The sequence below is a fragment of the Camelina sativa genome, chromosome 12 (genome assembly GCF_000633955.1).
Source record: "Camelina sativa cultivar DH55 chromosome 12, Cs, whole genome shotgun sequence".
Classification (NCBI taxonomy): Eukaryota; Viridiplantae; Streptophyta; class Magnoliopsida; order Brassicales; family Brassicaceae; genus Camelina; species Camelina sativa.
Window position 1 is genome coordinate 20,780,707 of NC_025696.1, and position 12,404 is coordinate 20,793,110.

The 12,404-nt window shown below is 37.1% G+C and overlaps 2 protein-coding genes across 4 annotated transcripts; one reads left to right on the top strand and one right to left on the bottom strand.

Moving 5' to 3' along the window:
• Positions 3,281-10,840, top strand: LOC104732360. 3 transcript variants are annotated; one of them, XM_010451891.2, is made up of 20 exons: positions 3,281-3,650; positions 3,735-3,793; positions 3,886-3,967; positions 4,044-4,111; positions 4,509-4,578; positions 4,692-4,773; positions 5,209-5,273; positions 5,505-6,587; positions 6,716-6,778; positions 6,855-6,901; positions 7,024-7,069; positions 7,145-7,224; positions 7,499-7,612; positions 7,708-7,789; positions 7,871-7,984; positions 8,151-8,231; positions 8,633-8,758; positions 8,975-9,531; positions 9,855-9,932; positions 10,641-10,840. In XM_010451891.2, the coding sequence occupies exons 1-18, from the start codon at positions 3,375-3,377 to the stop codon at positions 9,053-9,055; spliced, it is 2,619 nt and encodes an 872-aa protein (XP_010450193.1). In that variant the 5' UTR covers positions 3,281-3,374; the 3' UTR covers positions 9,056-9,531; positions 9,855-9,932; positions 10,641-10,840. The 3 variants fall into 3 exon arrangements, with proteins under 3 accessions (XP_010450193.1, XP_010450194.1, XP_010450195.1); XM_010451892.2 differs by having other exon boundaries at positions 7,871-7,981; XM_010451893.2 differs by lacking the exons at positions 3,281-3,650; positions 3,886-3,967.
• LOC104732361 lies at positions 9,789-10,647 on the bottom strand. Its single transcript, XM_010451894.2, has 2 exons — positions 10,177-10,647; positions 9,789-10,091 (listed from the first exon to the last, which is right to left on the bottom strand). The coding sequence occupies exons 1-2, from the start codon at positions 10,538-10,540 to the stop codon at positions 9,820-9,822; spliced, it is 636 nt and encodes a 211-aa protein (XP_010450196.1). The 5' UTR covers positions 10,541-10,647; the 3' UTR covers positions 9,789-9,819.

Consider the following 12,404-nt stretch of genomic DNA (forward strand, 5'->3'; position numbering starts at 1 on the left):
AAAGCACGGCTTGTAGCACAAGGATTCTCTCAAAGACCAGGAATAGACTATGAGGAGACATACTCCCCTGTGATGGATGCAACGACTTTTAGATATCTAATAAGTCTGGCTGTAAGAGAAAAACTGGATTTGCGGTTAATGGATGTTGTAACTGCTTACTTATATGGTCCACTGGATAATGAAATCTCTATGAGATTACCAGAGGGAATAGAACTCAAAGATAAGAGTGGTTCTCGAGAACAGTACTGCATAAGGCTAGACAAATCGCTTTATGGACTGCAACAGAGTGGTCGAATGTGATATAATAGACTTAGCAAATTTTTGGCAAAGAAAGGCTATAGAAATGACCCCATCAGTCCATGTATATTTATAAAGAAGTTTGCAAACAAAGGATTTGTGATAATAGCAGTCTATGTGGATGATTTAAACATCCTTGGAACCTCTGGGGAAATTGCCCAAACTGTAGAATACCTCAAGAAAGAATTTGAGATGAAAGACCTAGGCAAGACAAAATTCTGTTTGGGATTGCAGCTTGAGTATAGAAACAATGGTATCCTTGTGCATCAAAAGGCATATATAGAAAAGGTACTCAAGAGGTTTAATATGGAGCAAGCTCACCCATTGACTAGCCCTATGGTTGTGAGAAGCACAGATGTAGATAAAGATCCATTTGCTCCTAAGAAGGCCGATGAAGAAGTTCTCGGACCTGAAGTGCCTTACCTCAGTGCTATAGGAGCGTTAATGTTCTTGGCTAGCCACACTAGACCAGACATATGTTTTGCCATGAACCTCCTAGCAAGATATAGTTCTTGTCCGACCATAAGGCACTGGAATGGTATAAAACATGTTCTGCGATACCTACAGGGTACGACAGACTTTGGTCTATATTACACTAACTATAACAAAGATGGTTTAGTTGGTTTTGCTGATGCAGGTTATCTATCCGATCCACACAATGGTAAATCACAAACAGGCTATATGTTTACACACGGTGGTACAGCAATCTCTTGGCGTTCTATGAAGCAAAACCTTGTAGCCACGTCATCAAATCACGCAGAGATACTAGCAATACATGAAGCCAGCCGTGAGTGTGTCTGGTTGCGGTCCGTGACTCAGCATATTCGGACAGACAGTGGATTGGAAGACAGCAAAGAAGCAACCATAATTTATGAGGACAATACAGCCTGCATCGCACAGCTCAAGGAAGGTTATATCAAGGGAGATCGGACGAAGCACATATTACCAAAATTCTTCTTTACACATGAACTACAAAAGGCCGGAGAAGTTCAAGTGGTGCAAGTTCAGTCATGCGACAACTCAGCCGATCTCTTCACTAAATCTCTACCGACAACAACTTTCAAGAAGCTCGCGCACCAGATTGGGATGCGGAGACTTAGGGACTTGGAGTGATGTTTGTAACAGGGGGAGCAATGTGTGCTGTACTCTTTTTCCTTCACCAAGGTTTTGTCCCAATGGGTTTTCCTGGTAAGGTTTTAATGAGGCAGCACCCCCAAGCACATTGCGTCGATCTCATTCCAATATAGGCACGGTCATCTCGTCCAAGGGGGAGTGTTGTGAAACACTTAGTGGACTCTATAGACCGGCCCGTATATTATCCTTAGAGATTCGGCCTCTCGGCCATACTCAGTCTGCACACCTTCGGCCCATCAGCCGAAGCCTTTCTCGGCCATTAGTCCTTATGTCGGTTTAAGCTTAGACCTTGTACTCAACTATATATATGAATGTAACCTCGGGATTAATCAATAAGAATACACAAGAGCTTTATCCCTAAACTCTATATTCATAACCGCTTGTAATTTCTTTATTGTGTTTTCTGTTATAATCGTAGAATTTTTTAGCGGTCTGTTTTTTTGTCTTCCTGGTTTCCTCTGTAATTGTCGTCGCAAATATGAAAATAGTATAAATAATTAACATTTAGGGAAAATTCCCAAAAAAACACCAACTATTTAATATTTGCCAGAAAAAAACATGAACTTTTTTCGTTGCCAGAAAAAAACGCAGACTATTTTTTAGTTGATAAAAAATACACGAACTATTATTTTTTCCAGTTTCTCCTTGTCTCCGTTACGACCGTTAACGGTATTGTAACGGCGTTATTGTTTTTGAAAAAAATTCCAGAAAAAAACACAAACTATTTATTTGTTGCCAGAAAAATACATGAACTTTTTTTTTTTTGCCTAAAAAATACATAATTTTTCATTTCTTATTTTTCCATTGACAATGTTAGAGATCATAACTTATAATTTTCTCTGCTTTCTTGAACTTCATTCAAGTTTTCACTACTATTTAGGATAACTAAAATAAGAACAAAAATACACAATTAGATTAATCGATTTCCAAATTTCTCAATTAGTGTTGTTTTTGGATTTATACTGACTTTACAAATTTTGAAACTTCATCAACATTTCTCTAAAATTTTATGAGATCTCCACCTTTGTAGACCTTTGTATACATTTCAAAAAATATGCATCTCTTTAGTTTAGTACCTTTTATGATGCTGATAGCCAGTGTAAATCATCAAATGGGCTGGTGTATGCAAACTTGATCGAGATCGTAGATTATAGCCATTTTGTTGGATATCAACTCTTGTAACCTAACTAGATTCACCATTTATTTATGCAAAAACAATACTATTGAGAAATTTAGAAATCAATTAATCTAATTGTGTATTTCTGTTCTTGAATTTAGTTATCATAAATAGTAGTGAAAACTAGTATGAAGTTCAAGAGAGCAGAGAAAGTTATGAGATATGATCTCTAACATTGTTAATAAGAAAAAAAAAATTATGTATTTTTCAGGCAAAGAAAAAAAAGTTCATGTATTTTTCTGGCAACAAATAAATAGTTTGTGTTTTTTTTTGGAATTTTTTTCAAAAATAGTAACGCTGTTACAATACCGTTAACGGTCGTAACGGAGACGAGGAGAAACTGGAAAAAAATAATAATTTATGTATTTTTTATCAACTAAAAAATAGTTTGCATATTTTCTGGCAAGGAAAAAAATTCATGTTTTTTTCTGGCAAATATTAAATAGTTGGTGTTTTTTTTTGGAATTTTCCCTAAACGTTTATACCAAAAAATTATCTTTTGAAGTTACTTGAAAACTATTATAAAAAGAAAAATGTCTACCAGCGTAACAATAATGTTTTTTTAAAATGATGGCATCATTATACTTTTTTAATTAAATTTTAAATTATTAAAATTTCACTAATTTAATCAAGTGTAAATAGAAACCGTTAATGGAATCAATCAATATCGTACAACAAGACAAATCCGCTCCAAAGAAATCTCCAGAAGAAAGCAAATCCTCAAGCAACTTCTTCTCCAAATTTCTCGAATCCCTCTTCTGTACCGATGACTTCTCTCCAATTACACTGCTCCGTTCACTCTCTCCGTCCTAAACACCGTCTTCGCTACTCTCCTCCTATCTTCACTCCCCGCGCCTGCCACTTACCCGGAAAATTCAGTTTCAGAGTCAGAGGAGCTAAAGCTAATTCGTTCCGTTGCTTCGCTCAATCGGAGACGAAGAAGGAAGTGAGTTTCGCTGAGAAAGAGGAACGGCCTTCGTTCGATATCAATCTCGCCGTTATCCTCGCCGGCTTTGCTTTCGAAGCCTACGCTTCACCTCCGGTAAAACTACAATTCCCGGCGAAAATTTGTTCCTCCTACTCTGAGAATGATTTAATCTGATTATGTTTTGTTTGATTCTCTCAGGAAAAAATCGGGAAACGAGAGGTTAATGCAGCTGGTTGTAATACTCTTTACCTCTCTGAGTATGTGAAGCTCTCTTTTGGTTGTTATGAGATTTTGTTTCTTTTAAGAGTTTTCTTAGATATTGTAAGAGCTGGAATTATACTTGTTTCAGGTCATTTGTAAGGGAGGTATATGATGGACAATTGTTTATTAAACTTAAAAGAGGATTTGATTTTCCTGCCTTGGATCCATGGGTGTGTGTTTTTACTACCATGTTTTAATGTACTTGTTACCTTTACCAAAGTTGTTCTTATTGGTTTTTGCTTTCAGGGAACGAGTGATCCTTATGTGGTTATGGACTTGGATGGTCAGGTTGCTAAAAGCAAAACCAAATGGGGGCAAGTCCAATTTCTTTTGCTTTACTGAATTTTCACTTTGGAGGATCGCATTTTTTAGCTAGATTTATGAACTTACTTAACTAGATACATTACACAATCTTGGCCTGATCATAGTGGAAGTGTTCAGATGCAGTTTATTCAATTAGATATGTTATACAAATTTAGCTTGCTTCTTAAACCCATCATTTCATTATTTCCTGCAAAACTTCTATTTACTTTTGAACTTGAATAAAAACTTGTACCAGTGTCATAGCCCTCAGCTTTGTTTAATTTTTTTTTGTCTAAAAGTTGGGAGCCTTTGAAATTCATACAGTATGTCTTATTGACTGTTAAATATCAGATCCTCAAGTTACTGGTATAAACTAACTTGGTTATTAATGTATTACTTTATTGGCAGGACAAATGAGCCAAAATGGAACGAAGATTTTGTTTTTAATATTAAGCTGCCTCCTGCGAAAAAGATACAGGTTGAATAATGTTTAACATATTGTTTCCTGGTCAACCCTGAAAGTAACTGTACAAATACCTTATATTATTTAGACCCTTGTTTGACTTCCAAATATTGTTTAATGAGCTTCAGATTGCAGCTTGGGATGCAAACCTTGTTACCCCACATAAACGGATGGGTAATTCTGAAATCAACCTGGAAGACATTTGTGATGGTGAGAATTAGTTCACCCATTCACTCTCAATTTGCTTAATTATTAGTTTAAGTTAAACACAGGAAAAAAAAGTCTGTGTTGTTGTTGGGTATAGTTTTCTAAATCAGCAAGTTCTTCGTGACCCTGTTGGAGAATTCAGAAACAAAAACTAAGATTATGTCAGGTGGCGGAGTTGTGGTGTGTTAAACACTGCCACAATGGAGTACTTGAGACTTGCTCGAACTAAAAACTTATACACTAACAATGATTAAGGTTTTCCTGGAAATGATTCTTGTTTCCTAGGGAATGAGAACCTGCAAATATTTGCTGACTAGAGCAATCAATTGTAGATTAGTGATCGCAAGTAGTGATACATCTGAGGAATCTACTGAACGTCTAACTTATGGATTTTTGTCTCTAACTTGTACTTTGGTTTTGTTTTTTTTGCTTCCCAAGGGAACTTGCACAAGGTCCTGGTAGAACTAGATGGAATTGGAGGTGGTGGGAAAGTTCAACTGGAGGTCAGTTTATGCTGTCAGTGCTTATTTGTGTAGCTGATAAATTTATCCTGTTGACAAAAACAATCAACTTAATTTCCAAAAAAAAAAAAACAATATACTCCTTTTACATCCAAATAAGCACAAAATATCATGCACCCTGATGCTCTATAGGTTCACATTTTTGTATGGTAAACCCAAAAACTAGTCTCTCCACTAGTTTGGTCTTTGTCTTAACCGAATTTAAACTTTCAGATTAAGTACAAGGGATTTGAGGAAGTTGAAGAAGAAAAGAAGTGGTGGAGGTTCCCGTTTGTTTCAGAGATCCTTCAGAGAAATGAAATTAAGTCAGTTCTGAAAAACTTTGTTTACTCTGAAGCAGTCGAATCAGTTTTGAAAAATCTTGTTGACTCTGAAGCTGTGCCAGCACGTCAGTTTGTAGAGTATGCTTTTGGACAATTAAAGTCACTCAGTGATGCTCCCCTTGAGAATATTGAACGTCCAAGCAATACTACAGAGGACTCTAAAGGTGAAGAAAACTCTAATGATCATTCTCCGTCGGTAGATATGCTCTCTGGTGGGGCTAGTTCAGAGGATTCATCCGATCAACATCGCAGTACTGATCTGAGTAATTCAGGTAGCAAAGAGAAAGATGGTAATGGTGATGGCCATAACAATGAACTGGAGGGTGACAATGAAAATGGCAGCTTTCCGTCAGAAGGTAATTTCTGGGATACCATTCCTGACATAGTTGGTCAAAATATCGTCCAGAAACTTGGCCTTCCTTCACCTGAGAAATTGAAGTGGAACGGAACGGAAATACTGGAAAAATTTGGTCTACAATCACGGAAAACTGCAGAAGCAGGTTACATCGAATCAGGGCTTGCCACTGCTAATACTCGAGAAGGCGATGATGAAAAGGAAGATGGTCAGCTTGCTATTTACGCGTCCAAGTCTTCTCTTGCAGACATGAAGAATGCGACACAAGAATTGCTTAAGCAGGCAGATAATGTCTTTGGTGCATTAATGGTTTTCAAAGCAGTAGTGCCTCAGTTAAGTAAGGATAATCTTGGTACAGAGAAGGTCGTAGAAAAAGATGATGCTTCCAATGTAACAGACGATGTCTCTGGTTCCTCCAAGACGGAAAAACTCTCTGGTCTAGTGAATGTTGATGGAGCGGATGAAAAGAACGCTGAGGAAATGAAAACACTTTTTTCTAGCGCAGAAAGTGCCATGGAGGCATGGGCAATGCTTGCAACTGCCATGGGGCATCCAAGCTTTATCAAATCTGAGTTTGAAAAGCTATGTTTTCTAGAAAACGACAACACTGACACGCAGGTGAAAACTCTTTTTTCTTCGACTCACTGATTCTAGTTGTTTGGAAACAAGTGATTTCAGGGATGAAGTCTATCCTTTCCTGAAAATACAAGTTCATGTTAATAGACATACTAATTTGCAAGCTGCAGGTGGCAATTTGGCGTGATGCAAGGAGGAAAAGAGTAGTTATCGCTTTTAGAGGAACTGAACAGGTAGGCTTTTATCTATATCTTCTTAATATTTGAGTTTTCTCTTTCAGCTCTTACAGTCAATATTTCATGTTGTCAGACAAAGTGGAAAGATTTGCAGACTGATCTGATGCTAGCTCCTGCTGGGTTAGTATTGCCTGTTTATTCAGCTTCTCTACATTGATTCAGAAACTACTTAAAGTCTACATTTTTGAAGTTTTACTTAGTTATAATTCATCTCTCCTGGACATCTTTTGAATATGTTGCAGTCTGAACCCTGAAAGAATTGGTGGAGACTTCAAGCAAGAAGTACAAGTATGTTTTAAACTCATGGCATTGATCAAGTATAGTTTATTGAGTTATTTTCTAATGCTGCTTTGGATTTTTTAGGTTCATAGTGGATTTCTGAGTGCATACGATTCAGTACAGATAAGGATTATATCATTGCTCAAATTGGCTATTGGCTACATGTAGGTGCTTCTTATGTTTCACTTTACTTTCCTGCTTTTGGAGAGTTTTTCCTTACTTACCTGTTATTTCAATTGTTGCATCTTCTTTTTGCTGTGAAAAAAAATATTTGTCATTGTTGAAAATGCCACGGTCTGTCTTCTTGGAATATTGGTTCTAGATAAAGTTTAATTAATTTTCTCAGGACAATAAATATTGTGTTTGACTTTTATGTTTACAAGGTCTGCTAAACTCTGGACATAATTTCTAATGCATATGCACTCTCCCCTTTGGCAGAGACGATGTTGCTGAGCATGAAGATAAATGGCATGTTTATGTGACTGGACATAGCTTGGGTGGTGCATTAGCTACACTCTTGGCTCTTGAACTTGCGTCAAGCCAATTAGCTAAGTAAGTGGTTTGGGAACTCCTGTACTTTCTACATATCACCATGGCGACATCAGGGTGATGGGCATTAATCAACTTTATCTGTGTATGCTTGTTAGACGTGGAGCAATCACTATTACCATGTACAATTTTGGATCTCCAAGAGTAGGAAACAAAAAATTTGCTGAAATTTATAACCAGGTTAGGCTTCTTCTAACTTGAGATGGCACATCGTCGTAATATCTTGTTGATTAATATGTTTTCCATACTGCACTTTCACAGAAAGTAAAAGACAGCTGGAGAGTTGTAAACCATAGAGACATAATTCCCACAGTCCCTCGCTTAATGGGCTATTGTCATGTTGCTCATCCTATTTATCTCACCGCTGGAGAGGTGGTATGTTTACCCTTTGATCAAACATGTTTAATCTATGCAGAGCATTATTTTTTAATTTGTCCTGGTGATGCTATAATATGTGTTACTCTGTATTACGAGCTCTTTCAGTTATGTGATCTGCTTTTTTCAGTATAAGTTGATTAGACTGAGTGATATAATGTTGCAGGAGAATACTGAGTTCCAGAAAGATGGTTATCATGCTGAGGTTATTGGGGAAGCGACACCTGATATTCTCGTTAGTAGATTTGTAAGTCCTTTAATACCTAACTTTCTCTGGTTCTTCACTTATTTCTTTTGATCATCATTTAAGTTTGAGTTTTCCTGCTTGTCTTTCACATATATTCTGCATATGTTTGTTATTGGCTTCTACTTCCTAGGAGCATATAATTCTAGGTTCATATTTACTAGCAGCTATTTTATTTCATGGCTTCATATACATGTGTGGCACAGACATTTATCCATAGTCGAACGCAAAACTTGTTTACCATTTGTATGGTCTGTTTCATTCTTTTAATTCCTTATGGAATTTTGAAGTTTCTACCAATGGGTGTTATTCAGAAGATGTAGAGAGGCTTGCTAGAATTCTAGTGAGATATATTACTTATGAGTGGCATCCTGACGTGAGGTTAAATGGATGTTATCTTTCAGATGAAAGGTGAGAAGGAACTTGTTGAGAAGATACTTCAAACTGAAATCAAAATATTCAACGCACTTCGTGATGGGAGTGCCCTTATGCAGCACATGGAAGATTTCTATTACATCACACTGTTAGAGGTATGCTATTAGTGCCCACTTAAGAAAATGCTGATAAGTGAAGTACTCAGAAAATAACGCATAGCTCCATACGGACTTAGAATTGTGGAATATTAATCTCTCACAGGATAGTAACGTTGAAAAAGCGCCAACCCTTTTTGGGTGGAGCCATATGTCGGTTTTAAATCAGTTCCATATTAGCTTATTGGAATCAATTTTTGTTGGCAATTTTTTCAGAGTGTGAAATTATATTACAAGAATGTTGAAGATCCGGACGTTATCGAAAATGCTGCTACTCAATCAGTGAGAGAGGCCTGAGACCATGAGAGCATGTAATGGCTCACTTCAGCTATATAGTATTCACTCTGTATACCATTTACACGAGACAAGAATCAACTGGGTCGCATTATTATATTCTCACTGGACCACGAAGGAAAGGAATATTGTGTACCAAAATGTAATTATGTTTTAGTGACCTGTGGTTCAGTCCTGTAAAGTTAAACATAGACATGAAAGGGGACAAGAAAGCTTGGAAGATATCAAAAAATTTGAAATTGTATAGATGTCAATGATCTCTTTTGGTATTTACTTTTTTCTCAGGGTTCAGAACTGCTCCTTGAACTAAGTTATGGATCTGGAATTTGAATATGGTACTTTTCAGTGCATGCTCAGGGAAACAATGCAGAGAATGTTCTTTGTGGCTTACAGGGATCGCAACCACCTCGGCTCTCGACCGGCTTAGTTTCAGCATGACCTGCATCTGTGGACTTTACTAAAGAGCAGTTGCGGGAGAAGTAAGTTATCTCAATCCTTAAGCTTTCTCGATTGTTTTGGAACTTTTACAACTATTATTCAATTCTTAGTTGCATGTACTAAGTTTATACATCATCTAGAGTAACCTAGAACTGAGATTGGTAAAAACCAATTCATCAATCATTTAATTTTATGGATGCAGTGAAGTATATACAACTTCCTTTAGTGTCATGAGACACAAAAAAGTAATGGCTTACTATATCATGAAGCTTCTTGAGTCTACTTAGATAGCAATCCCTGTGGGAAAGTAATTTGATATGACAAAGCTGTTATTTACACCCAATGAATTTTGTTTTGAATACAGGCAGGTTTCTGGTAGCAGATGACGGTGCCTTCTTGTTCTTCCCGCTGCTACTGCCAAGGATACGCAGACTCTGTCTCAGTAAGTCAACCTCTCTTTCCTTCCCAATTCGTTGTTTCTCCATCAAAGCTATTCTCCCCTTGAGTGTCTCAATGGTTTCTCCCCTGACTTTAACTTCCTTCCTGAGTTCTTGAACTGTCTTTGCAACTTCTTCTTGGGGTTTCTGTCTCAGTGCCTCTCCTACAAAAAGAAACAAAACTCATTTACTTTTCTCAAAAACCAAAACCAAAGTCAAAAGATTGAGATTAGTTGTTGAAAGTTTTACCATATGTTGTGTGGATGAGATCATCAAGCTCATTCTTGATAGCGAAATAGAGCTGTTTCCACCTCTCCACGGCTTCTTCCCTCACGGCTCTCTCTAGACACATCTGTTCCACGACCCATTCCCACTCGTATGGTTTCGCTTTTGCTTCTTCTTTCTCTTCCATCTTCTGCCTCAGCCTCTTCACTTCCTCTCTCAGTCTCTTCCTCTCTTTCCTCCATTCTTTCTCTGCCGTCTTCAGAGCCACAATCACTCTCTCTTTCTCATCAAGCTCTGTTCTTGCTGGTGTCCATATCTGTTCATTCGATTTCACCTTGATGCGTCTCCTAGAACTGTGTCTCTCCTGCTTGCTTGTAGCACCACCCATGTATTCTGAAATCTAAAATATTTCAAAGCTCTTCCTCTCTCTATCTCTCAGGAATTGTTGTTGTTTTCTAATGTCTTTTGGTATGTCTATTTATCTGCAGAGAGGACTCATTTTTTCATTCAATGAAGCGAAATGATTATTTAGTTGGTGAAGAAAGCTCAACATTGCGGCATTGCAGACAGGTTATTTATATAATGGTGGCCAAAAGCATCTTCACTTATCCTAACACACTACAGTAAAAATTTCGAATGTCTTATAACAAAAACTAATAACACTTAAGAAGACTTCATGGTAATTATTCTTCTTTGTCCTCAGTTGATTCTTTTTTTCATGTGGAAACTGAGATAAAAAGACAAAACAAGTTATGGGCAGTCCTCAGGACACAGTACTGAATAGGAAACAAGAGAAAAAAGGAAATGAAGTGGTGTTACAGAATATGAAAAGCATTGTTTCTTCAATCTCCAATTAATGGTGTGGGCTTTGATTGTTTGTCACATGCCATCATAAACATGGACCCATACCTATTTACTTCATTTTTTGTTCTTTCCAATATTTATTACCCTCTACACTTAGTTTCTAGGGATAGGTTGCTCTTAATTTCTGGTTTAATTACTTTATTTTTGGTTTAATTTCTCTCAATATTTGATCTACTTATACAAGTTTTTTTAGTGGATGAGTGGGTGAATATGTTCTGTAAGACAATGGGTAGGTATATTTTGAAGCTCGAATTTGGTTTGCTTTCTTTCCTCTTGGAATCCGTTAGAATTAGAATTCATGAGTAGGGGTTAGCTTTGGATCCTTACAGTATACATTTGTGATTAAGTATGAAATAAATGAGTATATATCATCTCTGGAGGTAAAATGGTCAACGAACAATAGAGTGATAGAAGACAAAGAAACAAGAAGAAGAGACATATGTCTAATCAGTAATCACAATTGACAGCGTAGAGTTTGGATAGCTATAATAAAGTGAAGAAGGATAGACTCCTATATCTATGAGTTCATTGCCCTCTTCACGTGAACTTCCCTGTTAATTTGGGTTTATTGTCTCAATCCTTTTCATAACTTAAGTGTCGTACTTTCTCAATGAATCATCAAGTTTCCGTTATTGGCTTTTGTCTTTGTACAATCTCTTTACAACACTGCCAACTAAGATCAGCCCAGAAGGCTAATCAAGGTCGGATTCTGACCGCAACCTTCCAAACCTGCACTATGATTCTGACCTAATTTGTATTCCACCAAGCAATCAAAGCAACAATATATACATACACACATAGTGCAAACTTACACGCATATTTTGTATGTTTTGGTAACATTTTGAGACTGTCGACTGGTATTTTAATACAATCAAAAGGACACATGCACCCAACCCAACCACATAAATCATTCATATACATTATTATGCCCTCAATTCACTTATCTTTCACCTTAAACTCATCATGGACCACTGGTTCATACCCACCGAAGACGGGAGTGCTGGCCGGATTATTGGCACACGTTTCACTACTGAGATTGCTTCGTTCCACCGAGCAGCATGATTTGCCACCTTCTGAAGAAGTAATTCATTCAAAAGACAGACAAAACATGAATCAGATGGTGTAAACGTTTTCCTAATTGTGTTCTTAAATACTCAAAAAGTCAAGCAAGAACATGAATTTTCAGTAGCAAATGACATATATGATCCACCAGTTATTTTCAACCATAAGCAGGACTCAGACCGATTAAATTACGAATTCAGGTTTCACCACTACTTTTATCCTTCTCAGTGTTCTCACAGAAGCATAATATTTAATACCAAACAAGAAAATGTTACAAAGACGAATCATAAAGCAGATAACCGCTGAAAGCCTGAAAGGCAAAGTCA

What these genes read in the sequence shown, in the direction of transcription:
- LOC104732360 (XM_010451891.2), top strand. Translation starts at nt 3,375, where the DNA reads ATGACTTCTCTCCAATTACACTGCTCCGTTCACTCTCTCCGTCCTAAA. An exon ending in CCTGGAAGACATTTGTGATG is followed by an intron (nt 4,774 to 5,208) that starts GTGAGAATTAGT and finishes TTGCTTCCCAAG; the next exon opens with GGAACTTGCACAAGGTCCTG. An exon ending in CTGATGCTAGCTCCTGCTGG is followed by an intron (nt 6,902 to 7,023) that starts GTTAGTATTGCC and finishes AATATGTTGCAG; the next exon opens with TCTGAACCCTGAAAGAATTG.
- LOC104732361 (XM_010451894.2), bottom strand. Translation starts at nt 10,540, where the DNA reads ATGGGTGGTGCTACAAGCAAGCAGGAGAGACACAGTTCTAGGAGACGC. An exon ending in TCTCATCCACACAACATATG is followed by an intron (nt 10,092 to 10,176) that starts GTAAAACTTTCA and finishes TTCTTTTTGTAG; the next exon opens with GAGAGGCACTGAGACAGAAA.